General features: G+C 33.0%; 1 protein-coding gene across 1 annotated transcript in view; it reads right to left on the bottom strand.

The window, feature by feature from the left end:
* Ufd1 (ubiquitin fusion-degradation 1-like) overlaps positions 1 to 16431 on the bottom strand; it is a 42409-nt gene extending 25978 nt beyond the window's left edge. Inside the window, exons 1-4 of the mRNA XM_072526048.1 lie at positions 16298 to 16431; positions 16120 to 16240; positions 15885 to 16039; positions 14330 to 14602 (exon numbers count right to left, since the gene is read on the bottom strand). Coding sequence (XP_072382149.1) covers positions 14330 to 14602; positions 15885 to 16039; positions 16120 to 16240; positions 16298 to 16300 — 552 coding nt within the window. The 5' untranslated portion in view covers positions 16301 to 16431. The remainder of the gene's footprint in view (positions 1 to 14329; positions 14603 to 15884; positions 16040 to 16119; positions 16241 to 16297) is intronic.
* Between the last annotated feature and the right edge of the window lie 3635 nt (positions 16432 to 20066).

Consider the following 20066-nt stretch of genomic DNA (forward strand, 5'->3'; position numbering starts at 1 on the left):
AGAAATTAATACTATGGAATGGCCAGCACATAGTCCGGATTTAAATCCGATTTAAAATCTCTGGGATATCCTTGGTAGGTGATTAAGAGCAACACCGATCCAACCAAACAACTTACAGGAAGTGGGAGAGAGGCTGATCCAGATTTGGAGAGAACTAGACCAAAATGAAATACGGCAATTAATTTTAAGTATGGGCCAACGATGTGAGGCTGTTATACGTACTAGAGGTGGAAACACTGGTTATTAAGATTTTTCCTAATATTTTAGTTTACTTTTGTTATCATTATTTTTTTAGAATTTTCCTTTTTATTTTTTTTTTCTCCTGTACTTCAACATGTTCTGATGATTAGACAAATTGTTATAATTACTAATAAAATGTAGAGTAAATCTGGTGAAGTTTTTTTTTATTCTTTGCCTGTTTACAAATAAAATTGAATTATTGAAGTGGTGCGTTAATTTCTTGGAGAAGTGTATTCATAAGTATAGTAGGTATATAAGTAACAAATATGATCTTATAGGCATTTATGTTATTTTTTATTATAGAAAAATATTTAATGTCATTTTTCAAAAGAAAAGATATTAACTCTCTTTTAGACATGAAGTATTTTGCACTTTATTAAAGGATCCTGTAATAAACGTTTCTGCCATCTTACGGTTTCAATAACTCTGTAAATGTCAGTATTGATATATTGAAATAAAGACATTGCTGTATTTGGAATTGCGACTCCAAATAATAACAATGAAGTTTGAACCTATCAGATGTCAATAGAGTAACATAAAATAAATTAGAATAAAATGGAATAAAGTAGAATAAAATGAAAGAAAATAGAATAAAATAAAACACAATAAAATTAAATTAAATTATAAATTTATATATTTTTTTATGTAGCTTAATATATCTTTCAAAGAAAATTTAAGACGCACCATTAATATTTGACAGTAAATAATGTTATTAATTTCCTTTGTGACTTTATGAAAGGGAACAACAGTTACAAAGAGAACAACGGTTCAACACTGAAGCATTTGTCTAAATACTTCATACAGATTTTCTACAATTGAATCAACAACAAAGGATTGCGTACGATAATTTGATAGAAGTTGTGTACATTGGATAAAAAATTTTACTAATTGTATTGTTATTGGCAAAGATCAGATCGCAGTTTGGCTTCATCTGGAATGTCTGCAACTTTATTGGAAGGCGAACGAATTGCAAATTTTGCCTTGAAAGTACCACTAAACATACACATTAATGAAACACCAGATTGCACCATCACCAAAAAAAGAGCAATGACGAACATTTTACAATCTAAAACATGTTTAGTGGAGCCATGATTCTATTTTCAGACTGTTTCTTATTTAATTATTATCCCCCAATTAACTGCTACGGGCGAACTAAACGCATGCCTAATATCATCCAATTTGTGGCGGCATGTAAAGACGCTCCAATTTACAAATAACATGTGAGTGTTTTTACAACAAGATCAAAGTGCCATTGTGTTTTAGAAGTTGTTAAATATTGGAAATGGTAAAGTCGCTATTGACACCTCGACCGGATTCATGTCATTACCCAGAGAGTTCTACAGATTCGAAAGAGCAGTTTATCGAACTTTGAATACGAAGTTCGGCGGTTACAGTTTTTTACGTAGAATCTGAATCTGCAATAAAAAATGGGGGTTTCTATTTAGGATTTCAAAGTTGCCCCACGCCTGACCACCGAGTGTAGGGGTAAAACCTGTTTTTTGGTTTTTTAACAGTGTGTTTCTCGAGATATTAGACCGACTCCATAATTTCCCGAGGTATCAGGATAAATCGTATTTTTCCAATTATAGCGATTTTTATTCCGATTATTATCAACAATTCGAAAAATGGGCCGACGCCAACCTCCACCCAAACCAAACCACGTCACCATCGACGGTATAAATGAACCGTCTAATAGACTTTTAGACTTAATAGTACCTGTTTGTAGACTAATTGTACCCGTACAAACAATATTGCTGAGGTGCCACAAAAAAAATCAAAAAGAAATCAATTAACAGCAGTAGTTGAAAATTCTACACTAAATTCTGTAACCATTCCAGAGAGACATTCATAATACCACAGCCTTCAACATTAAAAAAAAAATTCTCTTCGTATAAATTTTATTTTAGTGTCAACAAGAATGGGTAGCAGATACTGAGAGGCGAGCGGAATTTGGTTATGAAATTTTAGAAAAGGGCTAATGCAGGCAGACAATTTTGTTTAGCGATGCATGTACATTTAGATGAAATGATGATCAAAATTATACGATTTGGTGGACAAGAAACGTGATGAGTTTATTAAAAAACCCAATATCGTCGAAACATCTGGTTAGGAATATTTAGACAAAATGTTATTGGCCATTAATGGTTACACACAGTTCACATTTCCAGCACCATCTTTTTACATCATCTGTACAGTTCACACAATAGAACCGTTCTAGAACCTTTGGCAGAGTCTTTGTAATATCAAAGTGTCCACCAGATGCACCGTTATGCAACTAACACAATACTTCTGATACTTTATTTTTAGGTACAATCAACTGAAGCACAGATTCCATACCATCATCGTTCTCAAAGACTCTGTATAGAAGATCAGATCATCTTTTAGTACCAGGCAATTCCGTTGGCTTCAGTAGGATTTGACTTCTGGACTACATGCACTAATGTCTTGCCAAGAAGGTCTCTTACCTCGACGCATTTAATCCACTGATCATTAATGACGGTGGTTCATCTTTTTTTTTAATGGCTTTGGATTGCTTGATCTCTTTGGTTCGTCTCACGAGGCAGTCATTCTTCTAATTTAAGACAGTGATTACAATGTGCCCTGCATGGCCGTCTCGAAAGAGCATCAGTATTTGAGTGAACTCTTCCCGCCCTGTGTTCGATCTCATAATCATATTCTTGTAATCTTAGTATCGGTATCCAAAACAATATATCCTGTCTGTATCGGGTAGCTTAAAATGGGTGCACTGGTCAGAACCATTTGTAGTTGTTCGAAAACTTTTTTGACACTCTTCACTCCATCTAAAGTACATTCATTAAGCAAATTCCCATCAGTAAATATGAGCACGTGTTGATATTCGCCGTCTCATTCGTCAAGAGGCTATTGAATATAATTTATTACCTTAAGCCAGCCAGATTCTCATGTTACACATCCCAACTTGCGAGCATTTTAAATTCAAATTGTATCGTGTTGATTTTTAAGTTAATATATTGTGTTATATTTATGTTATTAGTTATTGTTAAGTTATTTACTGGTCGTGTTATTTTTTAGAGTTTAGTTTAATTGTGATATAATGATTAAATTTCAAGAAATTCTTACACTATCAGTTTCAAAAGTAAATATTTTTAAAAATCATATGATACATAGGTTGTATATCAGTACGACCCTGTTTGGCTTACACGTGGTTCTATTGACGATTGGGAAGTTGTAAAATGAATAGGGTTTATATTATTGCCTTCTTTTGTCGATATTGGCAAATCCTTTGACAAATCGTCGATAGTATGTACATAGACTAGGGAAACTATTAATTTCATGTTTATTTTTTGGTACTGGCCAATCCCTAATTGCTGCAATTTTTTTCATGATCACCTGTTAAACCACTACTCGATACAATATGTCCCAAGTACTTAACTTCTCGTCGAAACATGTGATATCTCTTCAGCTTAACTTCCATTCACTGCTCGCAATCGTTGAAAGTCTTCTGTCAGATTCTTGGCACGTTTATCGAAGGATCTTCCAACCACAATTATATCATTCAAATAAACAAGGCATGATTTCCATGTTAGACCTCTTAAAACTGCCCCCATTATTCTTTCAAACGTCGCATGTAGTTAGTAAGCAGATAATACTTTCTATGTCTTCATCAAATGGAAACTCTTCACCAGTGACCTCGAGAACTCCATTTTTAACATTCAATACAGCCCCAAGTTTTCTTAGTAAGCCCATTCCCAATATGAACTCATCAGAGATCTCGGCAATTAATACTCTGTATTTCAATGTGGTCTCTGGCCAATGGATAACGACATATTAGCCTCGCCATAAGTATTAATTAGCTCACCAGTTGTTGTTTTAAGTTTTACTGTTGCAGGCGATAATTAAGGATGGCCTCGTACTACTTCTAGGCATGCAATAGTTCTTGTTGCACCTGTATCTACCAAAAACGATCTACATTTATTATTGATGCGACCCTCGATGTACAAGCTATGAATTCATAAAAACAGTTATTATGGGGGCTTTGTTTCTCGAGGTCGGCAGTTGCCCTCTGGTGTCGATTCGTTCTAGTTTTCCGATTTGAATCGCATATGATGTGTTTTAAAACCATGAACATCAGGAACAGAACATCAAAGGCTTGTAGCTACATTAGATGATAATAATGTGTCGTTTCATCTCTCAGTGATTTTTCTTTCACCTAAAGGATCTAAAACTACTGCATTAATTGGTGGTAGCACTTTTGTATTGGTTATCTAATTGTTTGAACTTCTCCTCTACATTGTCTACATTTTACTATATCCTATCGAATTTTCTAGAAACTTCTTCAAATTTCTCATTGTTCTCTCTATATACTTCTTTAATTATTACAAATAATACTGAGAAGTCTAGTCGAATCTCCTAGAAACATTTTCGAATTTTGTCATTTTGTCTAGATGCTTCTTTACACGACACCACTGTAACGATTTTAAATAAAACTAACGTGTCTAATTTATATAAACTAAAATGCAAAATATTTATTTTGTAAAAGTCCTCTTGACAGTTCTAATATTATTTTAAACTAACAACAGCTGAATTGAGGGGCTGAGAGTAAAAGTGGTACCAGTGACATTTTGTAGAAAAGTCAGATATGTGCATGAGTGGCTACAAGATGTTGATAAAAATGGTACAAGTACAAAACACAATTCAGTACGGATATATGTCTGTGAGAAGTAAAAGCTCTCACCAATTCCTGGTAATAGTTTTCTGTATAAGTGGTGGAAGTGTACATGTCCCACGTTTGTTCTAAACCTTGTGCAGTTGTTTATGACAGCCACGTTTTAAAAGTGTGCAGGGATATTGATACAATTTGTAAAATAGCTTTAAAATAATGCAAGGTAAGTCTTGAATGCGTTTTATATGTCTACAATTGTTATCTTATAGTGTTATTTTATTTATATCTTCAAAAAGTAGTAGTTGAAAGAAACTGATAGCATAGCATAACCTTAAAATGTGTCTTTTTTTTTTCAGAATCTGACAGTTATTTAGAATATGACGATCCAGAAGGGGACAAAAACTATGGTCCAATAGAAGATAGTAGTAGCGATAGTAATCATGATCTTAAAAAAAAACAAATGTTGATTTAAACGTGTCATTAAAGAAAAAGGGCAAAGAAAACGTTTGAGATATAGCAATTTAGATAAGAGGCAAGTGAGAAAACGAATAGGGAATGCAGGTGAAAAATACATAGGCTATAAAAACAAGTTAGTAAAAGAAAGAAGTTTGAAAAGTTATATACATGCTTGCAGATTTCAGTGTCAAAAATTCATTGATGAACAAAGACAGGAAATATTTAACCAAGCCTAGGAAATTGGAATCTGCAGAATGCATTCATTACGTCTTCTACAGAGCTCGCTTTGCCCAAACGACGACGTATAAATTTGCAAATTTACTTTGCAAAATATTGTTCTTGAAAACCTTGGATATCAGCAATGGACGTTATTCGAGAATTTTAAATGGGATATCTGACGTTGGAATCACTGCTGTTGATAACAGAGGAGGAGCTCCATGTCCTAATAAACTATTACAGGATGTAATTGATAAGGTAAAACGACATATTGATATATTATACCAATATATATATATATATATATATATATATATATATATATATATATCATGTTTCCAAAATATACCAGGCATTATACCATACATTACAATCCTCGTAGATGGTACCTTCATTCATTTTGGACCATAAGAAACCTAGAGCATTGTCAAGAAAATAACTAAGATTCTGTCAAGGAATGGTGCTACAGGAGAGTGTTTAACACCGAATTTAATAAAAGTTTTAATAAGTCAGATGAAAAGAAAATAATGTGCGAAAGAGAGCGTCATCACCGAAAAGCCGAATCGGAAATACAAGCCAAAAAAAGAGGCAAAAATAGTGGCTAAACTTTAAGGAATGAAGAAGTGGTATCAGTTTCTTTCGATCTACAAAAAACTTTACCTACACCAGCACTTACAACTAAAAAAGTGTTTTATACGCGAGTATTATGGACATATAATTTTGGGATCCATAATTTGGGAAAGAAATGTGCTTCGATGTATATGTGGAATGAATGAGTTGCATCCAGAGGCTCTTTGGAAGTTTCATCACGTCTTTGAAAATTTATTGCTGGTCTTAATCAAAATACACATCTTATAGTGATTCCTGTTCGGAACAAAATAAGAACAAAAACATTGTGACATATTTATGTATGTGGTTAAAGAAACTAAAAGTCTAAAGAAAGAAAGAAGAAAGGTAGAAATAATAGACCACAAATTCCTTGAACCGGGACATACCTTCATGAAATGTGATAAAGATTTCGAAGTCATTGAAAAGTACAAAAAGCAAGTATCTTATATTTTTGTACCCAGTGAGTGGATACTCCAGTCGTCAGAGACGAAAATGCCACTGAACCTATAAAAATCATACGAACCCCTTAAAACCTCCCTCGTAAGGGGGTAAAAACGCAAAAAAAATTGATTTACCAAGAATCTGTACACCGTAGAAAAAAATTTTTCAAATAAAAAATGTAGCTATAAATGTAGAAATAAAGTATTCAAACAGAAATATGTATTGCATAACCATAAAACAATGATTTATTTTTAACTACTCTAATAATTTGTTTAATATTAATTGAGGAAACGTCTTTCTCCACAACCTAAAAAAGTTTTTTGGTTTCATCTACAGACCTTAAGCCTTGAACAACAAACTCTCCTGGTTCAGGCCCTTTTTGTTGTATTATGCGCAAATACTGGTATACAGTTGCTCCTCTCTTACCCCCTAAAAACTGAACAATTACAAAGTCTCCTTCCCTAATTCTACTCTGGCTGACTAATTCAGGATTTTCGTCTGCACTACTTTCTGAAGTAAATGAAGACATCCCTGACTCTTCATACATGATTGATCCAGAAGAAGAACTAGAGGGGGATGAAGGTACTACAACCTTTTGTTTTAGTCTTCGCTTTTCTTCTGTTTCTTTCTTTTTAGTTTCTCGTACTACTTTTCTCCTTTGCTTCTCATCCTGTGATTTCTGTTTAGCTTCATTCTTTTTTGCAAAATATGCAAGCATCTGAGGGAAGTAACTACCGCTCGCAGCTTTTCTTTTTTTGCTCGTTTTTTGTTAATTTCGGAAGTCTCACTAGGCCAAAACAGAGTTCTTTTGAATGGGGAAGGTACTTTTGAATGGTCTACCAAAGTAGCTGGTGCTGGGCCCGCTAATTGATCATTCTGAGCTGAGGATAAACTAGGATGACTTGATTCTTCCTGTTATTCGGGATTTTGAACTGATACATTCCCTATTTTTCTAGATGTTTTTGCGGTATGCCACAAGTAGTATAAAGAAAAATCTCTTATATCCCCTCGCCCGTCTCCTACATTTTTTTCAAATTCTTGCAGTTTAGGTGGTCCTATTTTTTTCTCATGTGTATTAAGGAACGTATCATGAGGTACACCAACAGACTGCAACTGTTAAACTGGATGCTGGACCTTATGTTGTGACACTTCTGGTATATATCATTTCAATCTTATTGGCTGTGGTAGAATTAAACGGACATTTGTTCAACAAATTATGATGGCGAAATTGTTACCATTTAGAGCGTACTAAGTCTTGTAATTATTTCAAATCCGAAGGACCACCCACTAGCGTGGGAAATAAGAACACAAGCAGTTTAAACAATACATAATTTTTAATAATTGAATGTTACTACAACTAAGTTAATATCTAGCCAAAGTTTTAGCGCAAGTTCTTTATTGAAATAGCCCCGATCACTGTCTATACACTGGTCCACGACACACTACAAACACAAGCCCTGATACAGATTAAATATTACTACTAACTATCACTTCAACTAAGGACGTTTTCTTATATATGAATAAACTTGATAACTAATGAGCGTTCAGCTTTTAACTCTAAGCTATGTAACGATAACTACAATGCGCGAGATAAAAATCTAAAAACAAGAAGCGACCAGCTCAGCTGGGATACAATTTGATACTGATTACGCGATAGTTTAAAAACTCTAAAACCAAAAATGCGTCGAATTATATTGAATTCGAACTAACTAATATGCTAGCGACCAGCTAAGCTGGAGTACAATATTATACTGACATAAAATTCCGATTTTCAATACCTGACTATTGCAAGGGATTTTCGAGCGGCGAGGAACAACTTCGATAGTTCTATACAGAGGTAGGTAAAAATAGACCTTTTGAATTCTTGTCTAACAGAGAAATTTTTGGAATTGGTCGGAGAAAGTTAATCTACGGGTAAACATATCTTTTAAATACATTTTCGACTTTCATGAGAATTTACCTAGATAGAACTTAAGAATTGTAAGTTAATTGCTAGTGGCGTAGCAACACTTGGATACATTTCTTACAGAAATTTATCCATACTGGGGGGCGCGCGGCTAGGTGAAGTATAACTTCAGCTAGAAATATCCTAAATTTACTTCTTAAGTACAACTACAGTGCTACTGAAGGCTATCGGCTTCAGACAATGGAAGAGGAATCAGCTTAGTGATAGGGCGAATATATTCTCCATCAGCAGTACAGACAATTCTATTTCTTTTCCATCTTTGCTGCTAATTGATTCTATCACTCTTGCTAGGGGCCACCGTAACGGAGGTGTATTTTCACTTGTGATTAGAACTAGATCATTTACTTTCATATCTGTGGTGGGAAAGAGCCATTTTGGGCGATGTTGTAAGTGTGGCGTAACGGATAAATTTCTTCCAGAAATTTATCCAGGCTGCACAAAAGGTAGCCAGTGGCATAGAAATATGTGAGCTGTGGCCATCCATGAAAAATAAAACTGATCGTTCGATATTGTTATTCGTCAGCCAAGAATGAAAAATATTTACTATATATTCGTAGAATGTCTCATGCGTCATCCATCCGTTTTCCGATCTACCCGCCATTCGGATCTTCCGGCCATTCGGAGGGCATAGCCGAAACAATAAATTGTGGTAATCTTGTAAACCTATACACAATCATCAGTGGAGCAAGTTTTCCAGCGGCGTTGGCTGTAAGGAGCATAGTTAAATTTAATTTTTCATTGCCTCCCGATGCTGTATATACAGATTTACAGCTCTTTTCCGCCAGAACATTTCCAGGCTTCGGATTGAGAAACAAGGCAGTTTCGTCACAATTAAAAACTCTTTTCGGATCCGCCAATGCTCCTCTTAAATTATTGTCAGTTACATATTGTAACACCTCCTAAAACCACTTTTCTAATTCTTTTTGAGTCACTGCTCGCGTCTAAACTGTTAAGTTTTGGCTGGTACGTTTGGAAACATCAGGGTGACGCTTCATAAAACCTTCATACCACCTCCTTCCAGGGTCACTCTTTCCACCTCCAAAAGTGATTTTCAGTTCTTTTGTGATTTAAGCAACGCTAAACAGCAATGTATCTTTTGTCACTGGGAATCCTTTTTTAGCCATCTCTTTAATTCATTGAACAAAAACTAGCTCCTGATCGGGGAAAAACAGTAGGGGGACCCATGTGTGTTGCCACAAAAGTATCTGTGTTTAATCTTCGTTGAAGTGTAGGACGATCTTTAATAATTAAACAACATTCAAGTGGCTTGTAACAAAATTTGGTAAACGTTTTTCAACTTTGCAATTATATAAACCATAGAATTTTTTTAAAATTTGAACTACAACTGTAAGCAAGTAAATAAACCTCCTTTTAGCTATCAACATTCTAGGTACATACATAATTTTAAAAAAGCTTTAACAAAAAGATACACATAAGTGTTTCACATATTTTTGAAATATTCTTGAATGTTTATAAAGATATAATGTATATGTAACTGCTTTGCTTTGTCAATAAATAACTATTTTTTTTTATTTTTTGTCTTATACAAAAATTAAATCTTGTTTAAGTCTTACATTTTCCAAGTTTAAAACAAATTATAGTTGATAAATAGTAACACGTCCCAAATATGCGAATATGTAAAACTAATAAAAAAAAATAAATGCTGTCCCACCAGGAATTCAATAGATCAATATAGGTATATCTATAGATAGGAAAATAATTTTTAAAAAGTGTTACTTATTCTATTTTTAAAATTACAAATTATAAAACAGATATAAATTATTTCATTCCGATATGGGAATAATTTAAAAGGAATTCTATCTTTCAGTATTTTATGTTTTTTTGCCAATCCTATATTTTCAACGATGATTCTACAATTGACAATGGCCCTTGTTTTTAATAATTCTTCTTCTGTTAACTAAGCCCTTATTTAAATAGAGGTAGATATATTTAAATGCATTTCTTTATCATCTAAAAGATCTGATATATCAAAACCCCTGTCCACTAAAATGAATTCTCCTTCTTTAATAAGTCCTAAAATTCCACATTCTACTGTAGTTTTTCTATCTGAAATACTGCCTCCGTAAAAATCAGATACATATAATTTCACCTTTTCAGAGCATTTAGTATTTTGAAGGTATTGGTTTTATAAATATGTAGAATATGTTGCCTGTTGTATACATAATAGGATCATTACTACGGTCTATTGAAATTTCTGTACACTCCAGAATAATTTTGTACTGGTCTTCTGAATTTCTTCCAATGTTCCAAAAGTAAGTTTTTTTTTAAGCAAGTGTAAAGATGCTTGGTCCACTTAACAAATATTTTTCAGACAGTTCAAATGTCTATTGCAAAAATAGGTTTAATGTAGAATAAAACAAATTAAGTCTATATTTTATAAGAGTTATTAACAGTTAATTCTATTTAAACTCTTCAACAAAAAATGTAAATAATTTTCTTGAAAAACCAGTAAAATGTTTTAACTGTTCTTCTGACAAAAATTCATAATAAATTAATTGACTTCTATTCCATGTTATCACGGTTTGATACATGTCTTTGAATTCTCTGCTTTTCATTAGCAGGTGTCTCGGTTGAACTACATTTTTGTGTATCATTCTTAACTGTAATAATTCTGTTTCTTTTTACTCTTTTTGTTTGTTTGGTGGTCATACTGCTACATAAAATCTTTTACTAAAGTACATTCATTTAGCAAATTCCCATCAGTAAATATGAGCACATGTTGATATTCGCCGTCTCATTCGTCAAGAGGCTATTAAATATAATTTATTGCCTTAAGGCAGACAGATTCTCATGTTACAGATCCACACTTGCCAGCATGTATAAATTCAAATTGTATCGTGTTGATTTTTAAGTTAATATATTGTGTTATATTTATGTTATTAGTTATTGTTAAGTTATTTACTGGTCGTGTTATTTTTTAGAGTTTAGTTTAATTGTGATATAATGATTAAATTTCAAGAAATTCTTACATTAACAGTTTCAAAAGTAAATAGGTTACATAGGTCGTACATGAGTACGACCCTGTTTTTCTTACATGTGGTTCTATTGATGATTGGGAATTTGTAAAATAAATAGGGTTTATATCTATCACTTCTCCCAGAGTCCTTCACTGGAGTCTCCAACTATCTTTTTGGTAAATTTAAGAAGGTACCTACTGCATATTTTATAAGGATCCTCTATTGTCCTAGAAAAACAAGTCAATGACAATGCAAGAAATTTGGATAAGTATTTTTTAACTAACCCAAATTTGTAAAGGTATAACTTTCATCTGAAAAGGGCCCGAAACAGATTTTTGTGTGCTTGCTGATACTTTTTTCAGAACTGATAGCGATTAACCATCATTTTTTAAAGCTTTATTCAAGGGGAATTTATGAAATTTAACATTGTCAGTTTTATTGGAAACTGAATTGCATTGTGGCATAAAAGAATTATTGTAAGGCATACTGTAAAGTTTTAGTAAAAGTATCCAAACAATTAACTTATTAAAACTTAAATCACTCACAAAATTGCAAAACAACTAGGAAACAAGTACCAAACAATGTAAATAAATGGCAGAATAAAATAAGATTACATTTTAATACACTCGCGATCATAAAATCCGGGTCATCTTGAAAATTTCAAGTTTCTTCAATATTTTTGCCTCTGGTGCAGTAATAACCTTTTTTTTGGCTAATGTATTTTTTATTTATCATCAATGTTTGTTTTAAAAGAAAAAAAATGGTTTTTTATTGTTTTTATTGAAAAAAAAAACAGAAAACAAATCAAATTGTTGATAAAACAGACATACGAAAAAATATGGAAAATACAGAACGTGGTAAAAAATCAGTGAAATTTCAATGACCAATATCGTGTATTGCCTCCCCTTGCTCTAATAACCTCTTGCAGACGACGGGGCATACTCTCAATTTTTCTCCGGATTACATGTTGTGGTATGTTATTCCACTCACCCACTAACAGATCCTTAAGCTCCTGTGCGTTGTTAGGAAGAGGTGTATGGGTTTGAATACGTTTTTTCAAATCGTCCCAGAGATGTTCGATGGGATTCAGGTCCGGAGACCTAGCTGGCCAGGCTACCCTTGTAATTCCAACTTCGTCCAAGCATTACATACTGATCCTGGCAACGTGCGATCGCACGTTATCCTGCATAAAAACGGCGTTTTCTCCAAGCCCTGCCATGTTGTGCATAACATGTTCTTCTGGAATCTCCGTAATCTACCTTCGTGCAGTTAGGGACCCATTTTCGATGAAGGGTAATTCTGTGTGGAAGTCAGAAGATATACCTCCCCAAGCCATGACCGAGCCTCCACCAAATGGCATTCTTGGAGCAATGCAAGCTTGTGAAAATCGTTCACCGGTTCTCCTCCAAACTCTTACACGTCCATCGGATCCAGTTAGGCAGAAACGGGATTCATCTGAGAATAACACTTTGCTACAATCGTTAATTCCCCAACGCGCGTATTGTCGAGCAAAAGCTAGTCGTGCAACTCGAGGCACCCGGCGAAGTGGCGGTCCTCTAGCCATTACCCGAGAAGATAGTCAAGAAGAACAAAGTCTTTTTCTAACTGTTGCAACACTAAAATTGCGATTTCGTACTTCCTGTAGACGATTTTGATGCATAACCGCTGTTGAGGTCTGGTTTAGTAAAGACTGAAACACAAGGAACCGGTCATCTAGTGCCGTGGTCGTTGTTCTTCGTCCAGAGCCAGGTCGCCTGGTTAGCAAACTTGCCTCCTGAAAGCGTTGAAGCACTCGTTGAACCGTAGAAAGGCTTACGCCAATAGTTCTTGCGACTTGCCGTTGAGTGTGACCGTCTTCCACAAGTGCAACAATTTGTGCCGTTTCAACAGTCAAAGGCATTTTTGTCAAAAAATAAACACTAATAATGGCACTAATAAACACTAATGGTGGCAACAATAAACGTTTGTCCGTTGCATTTGAACAGAAAGTCGAAGCACAAACGAGACATTTAAAACAAGCGGAGTTACAGGTAGCGTTCATTTTGGGAAGTGTGCACTTTACTCCGAAATTGGCACTATTGGAATTCTTTGTTACAAAGGAAACCGCAACAATTCTCAGAAACATGCATTAGTTTGTATTTGTGTTATTATTATTTACGGTAAAGCTTGTTAAAAATGATTTTATGATCGCGAGTGTACCAAACCCTGATTCTAGCGCCACCTACATGCATGTGATCTGTTCACAGTCAAACTGAGGGGGGAATTTAGATGATGGGCAAGCCAAGAATCAAGGCCATCTAAACCACTACTTTTTTTGTGACTAAAGCCATAGTAACATTATTTTATTATTTCCGAGGTGCCCAAGTTAGGTAAATTTACCTTATATAGTTTTACAATTTTGAAAAAATTCATACAGTCTGGCCAGGTACTAAGCACCAATGGAAAATTTAAATGTTTCATATCTATGTAAAGAAACAAACAGAGCTTTAAAGGAATAAAACAATAATTATTTTCCATTTTAAAGTTCATTGTGCTACAGCACAATAACCATGAGTGCTGCCAAGATTATTTTCCTGCATCTGCAGCTATACATACTATTAACTAATATAAAATATAAAACTATACATGTATAGTTATGTACTTTCTTTCCAGATAAGGGGGTGCAATTGCACCCCTTGTACCTATAACAAAATCTTCAGAATATACAATATATGACACTAAATGATTATTTTGCAAGTTTCTAATAAGGGTTGATCCAAATATAATGAAGAAAAAACTTACATTCATATCACATTCAATGATGCTAATTGCATCTCCAGGTTTGGTTTCTAGAACGCACAACTCATAAGCCTTTTGATTGTACTTTACTGCAATGACATCTCCTGTTGTAAGGCAAGCAAAAGATCTTAAACCATTTTCTAAGACTGCCTTAGGATTAGTAATGTCCAAGAAGTCTGGATTGAGAGGTTGGAATTTTGAAAATGTGCCAACTGGAAGGGAAACACTTTCCATCTGAACCAAATCTCCTTCAGTGAGTACTAAGTTGTTCATCATCTGAAAATACATGGCATTTATTTATACATGGACTATTAGGAAGGTTAGAACTTTTTTTTTGAAGTTATACTTCTATATGCGCGCTCCACGTTGGAAATGTGTATGGGAGTGAATCTGTGAAATCATTACATATGTAAGATAATGAGTAAGAGAGAGACAGAAGATATATTTTCTCTCTCTTCCTCTCTTGAAAATAAAAATGTTCCTTTTGTATAAATAATTTAATATTATATATATATATATATATATATATATATATATATATATATATATATATATATATATATATATATTGTATAAAGATATATATACATATAATATTATATATATATATATATATATATATATATATATATATATATAATAAAATATTTATTATTATTATTATTTATGTGATATGTTTTGTATTATTTATTAAATGTTCATAATTATATTAGTCTTTTGTATTTCAAAATAATAATCTCAATAAATCACTGTATGATTTAGAACTGTCAATTTTGAAATAAGTTTGTGTTATGTCCTCGGTAGTATAGTAGTCAGTATCTCTGCCTGCCACGTGGGAGACCGGGGTTCGATTCCCAGTAGGGGAGGACTTTTTTATTAATATTATTACATGGTAAATGTATAATGGTAAAACATATATGCGTCAGTAGAAAAGTTATGTATATTATTGTCATTTTTAAATACTTATGAATATTGAATTTTAATTTGTATTGTATTATTATATTAATAACAAAATAAACAATGAATTTTACTGCAGAGTATGTGTAAAAAATTTTTTTTCTTCATTTACTTATTACAGGTCAAAAGTTGTTTGTGTTATGTCCTCGGTAGTATAGTAGTCAGTATCCCTGCCTGCCACGTGGGAGACCGGGGTTCGATTCCCAGTAGGGGAGGACTTTTTTATTAATATTATTAAATGGTAAATGTATAATGGTAAAACATATATGCGTCAGTAGAAAAGTTATGTATATTATTGTCATTTTTAAATACTTATGAATATTGAATTTTAATTTGTATTGTATTATTATATTAATAACAAAATAAACAATGAATTTTACTGCAGAGTATGTGTAAAAAATTTTTTTCCTTCATTTACTTATTACAGGTCAAAAGTTGTTTATTAATTGTTAGTAAGTTGTTATATAAATTTGTAAGGGTGAATGAGTGTATAGAAGTGTAACTTCCACCGGCAGTCCCACTGGACTGCCACACCCGTTTTTTTTATTTCAAATTACATGTCTCAGCTGCTGTGGCCATTGACACGAAGGTTAGAACTTACCCAAAGTGGCAAATAAACTTTTCCTTCATCAGCAACAAATTCTAAAACTCCACAATGTGTTGTGCGATGAGTCTTTTTATTCACAAGCTTAAACAACATAGGATAGTTGATATTTAACCTAGTCAATTGTTCCAAAGCTGATGGGGGCATGATAACTACAACAGATAAACATTAAGACATGAAATAGTTTATCAATGGAACAGATTTATGAAGTTCAAGATATATTAGATCTTACTTTTTCCACCCCTTTCAACGTCTTCTCGTTCATTGCCAGGAAACATAGCCACTGAGTAGCACTTATAAGTCATGTTAAAAGGCCTGGGAATCTCAGGAAACATGTTGAATCCAAATTGGAACTAAAAAGGAATACTTAAGAAAATTAGTTTTTATTATAGTATTTAGAAGATCCTTACCATGTTGTCGGTCCGTTATAATAAATATTCTTATTTAAATGAAAATTTTCTTTTTTATCTTTGTTACAAATACTTGCAAATACTTTCAGAGAAAAAAAAAACACAATGACATGACAACCATAACAACCAGTGACAACTATGATGACAACCCATGGTACGATGAATACAAGGTACGATATTTCGCATGACATTTGACAGCTGGCCCAGGAGTGTGACGTAGTCAAGACCGCTCGAATTAATTTTGAAATTATGTTCAAAAATGATCGAATTTTTTTTAAATGTTCTGTTTTGGTTATAATTGAATAAAAAATATATTTTCAGTAGCGTTAAACCTTTACTTTTCGTGGGGGTTCAGGCGAAATATTTATTTTTATTTTGATACATATACTAATAATAAACGCACTCTTTTTGTATAGGTAAATAGTAGTAGATTTGCGTATTTTGATTCACTGTCACTCATTTCCAAGCAGTTTTACTGAAATAAAAACAAAATAGATTAAAATAAAGAAAAATCTGATTTATAATTCAATACGGTATTTTAGATTTATTTATTTTTAAATTTAGTAAAATAAAAAATATACACATTACTATACCCCACCGATTACTATATGCAAAATTTACTTACCAAACAATATATAATATGAAAATAAGGCACAAATTAGTTCAAACGCAAAACACAATAAATATCGATTTCAGACGACTTTACACCGGCAAGACAGAAAGCTTGTATAAAAACAATAGTTCGACAATAATATCGGTTATCAATGGTCACGACTGCAAATTTCAAGTTATGAGATTATAAATATATTTTAAAGTATTTCAATACTGACTGAGTCATCTATTTTATAATAGAAAAATAATTTAGATATAAGCTGGGTTTTAATCTCTAGATTACTTGTATAGCTCGATTATCTGGCATTCTTTTTAAGTGGCTAAGCCAGTTTAGTCTTTGTGACTTTACAAATCTAACGATATCTGCTCTCTGCAGTTATTCATCCTGCTCTGCATGAATTCACTTTTATTCTTCATGAACTATCGCTATTTTTGAATGTTTGTTATGTGTTAAAAATAGGTGCTTTTAAAAACATTTGGATAAACTGAGTGATGTGCATAGTTATGCAACTAGAAAAAACTCCATTATAATATCCTTTCATTTTGTAGATTAACCAAGACCCAGAATTCATATGAATATATCAGATATCAGTTTAAATCTTTTTAACATGTTACTGTAAAATTGTTGTTATTTTTTTAGACAGCAACCTTAAATGGTTCTTTCATATCGATTTGTTAAGTAAGAAACTAGCCTCAGCCTGCTATGCAATTTGCAATAAGATCTGTTTCGGAGGAAATCAATTTAGCATCTTCCAAAATAACATATGTTTCTTTGTTAAATCATGTTATAATTATTAAAATATATAATGTTATCATTATTAAACACTGCCAAGATAATTTTATGTGTGAAAAGTACAAAAGATGTCATTTAAAATATTGTGCTATTGTACTAACTCGTCCGATCCAAATAAAGTTGACTTTATCATTATTTATTTTGATTTTGTGTTTAGTTAGTATACATATAAATTTTGTGTACCTTCATTACTACTTTTTTGTATCGTTTTAAATGTCTGAAATATCAAACTCTGGAGTATAAGTTGATTAACCTGTACCTACGTGTAATAAAAGATAATTAAAATTAGTTTTATAAAGGATATCTATGTTAACAAAATAACTTTACCAAAAAATCAATAAATTTAAATTAACTTCAAAATTTTATTTATGATTAAATATAATAATAGCATAATTTTATAATATCTTTATAATTACTATAATTAACTTAGCCAAATTATATAAAAACACTTAAAATTAAAAGTCTTTCCTATACAAATACATTCAAATGTTGCGTGAAGAAGCGGTCTTGACTACGTCATGCGCGAATTATGAATGTTCTTGGGAAAAACACTTTTTTAAAAACTGAACTTCACAATTAAAACTTTTATTTCGACTTACAAAGATTTTAGTAACAACAATAATAATTTAAATCAGACTTTTAATTAATCAGACTGAAAAATATTGATTTTAACATGGTGTTTTTATAATTTATTAATTGCTGATCTTGCTGTTCAATACGTCGCAATTTAGTCCAGAATGTTCAAGCGGTAGCCCCGTGTTGGAATCCACGTGGTGGAACTTACTGGATGGTAGCGGTCATTGTACTGTAACTACTCCATCCCCTGAAGAAGTTTTGTGAGGGACGAACAGAACTGTTGAGTTGGCCTCTTCTGGAGTTTCGTCGCTAGAGTTGGGTTTTTTGTTGTTTGCTTTATACCTGTAACATATATAGAGGCAGATTATTGTAATAAAGATATATAAAGGAGTCATCCAAAAATGGTTATGGCTATGGTTCCATAATTTCGGGTTAATTGTCTCTAGATGTTCCTCTTCCTTAGAGAGTTCATGCAGTTTGTCTAAGGGGATGTGATCTATCCTTAATGGTTTGAATTTAATCGCTGTTTGAATATCTATGGTCCTTATTTTGAGAAGCATTAGCGGTTGCTCTGGGATGGTTGTCCTTGAATTTATGTAACTCTGGATTGGGGTTTTGAATTCGCATCTGGGCGGAAGATTGATGAGATAAGTTCCTTTTAGGCCCAAAATTTTTGTTGTAGAACATCGAGTTGTAATTTTGGTTGATTCGGGGAATATTCCTATATAGTGGGCGTCTGATAATCTTTGAATGATGACATCTCGAGTTTGGACGGGGGTGTATTGGCAAGAAGCTTCTTGGGTGCTCAACTGCAGGATTTGTTTGATACAGTCATCAGTTTTCGTTGCTTCTAGTATTGTTTCCTCTTGGCAAAGATATCTTGTGTCGATTCGGGCACATGGTTCTTCCAAATATTGAAAGGATTTTTCGTTTATGAGGAGATATGGTTCCGGAGGAATGATTGTAGTAGAATTTGCGGTAGGTATAGGAAATAAATGATAATAAGTAAAGGAATCAGGGTGTAGGACAGGAAAATGAAGGATAAATATAATAGTACGGTTTGAATAATAGGCATCTACTTTGATGATGTCGTAGTACTTTAGGATGTCCTCTTCTTCGATGTACACAAGTTGGTCTGCCTTGTGGTGTTCTAGCATTTTATTGATGATCCATTTTATTTCGTCTTTCTTGATCACACTGTTATGGAGAGTGTTTACACGAGAAAAGGTAATGGCTTCTTCTAAGTCATTAAGTAACTGAAGTATAATTTGAAGGGTCAAATTTAATTGGTCCAGAACATTCCTTGCTTGCAAATAATGATTGAAGTCAAAAATGTATGTATTGAGATTCGTGCTGATATTATTTACTTCTTCTGCTATTATTTCTTGGTTATGTGTTAGTAATGTGATAGTTTCGTTGAACTCTTTTATAATCTTCTTGTTCAAGCTAATGTGACGATTAAGATGATTTATAAGATTTTCCTGATTCGTCTGTAAGGTTTCTATAGCATTGTTGTATTTTTCTGCGTCATCTTGATCTAGATTTCCAGAAATTGCTTTGATAATGCTTCCTATTCCATTAATTAACCCTCTTTCTGTTCTGCTATAGGGGTAAATTGTTGAGAATTTTTCTTGAGCTGATTTTAATTGATATCTAAGAGCTTGGTCGAAATTTTGTAAACTGCTAAAATACGGATGGCTAAGTCCATTTTGAATTGCTGTGGTCACTGCAACGTACTGGGTTTCAATTCTGTCTAATTCTTCCTTTATTGGTAGTAGTTTGAAAAGG

Source organism: Diabrotica undecimpunctata, chromosome 3 (assembly GCF_040954645.1).
Source record: "Diabrotica undecimpunctata isolate CICGRU chromosome 3, icDiaUnde3, whole genome shotgun sequence".
NCBI classification, from domain to species: Eukaryota; Metazoa; Arthropoda; class Insecta; order Coleoptera; family Chrysomelidae; genus Diabrotica; species Diabrotica undecimpunctata.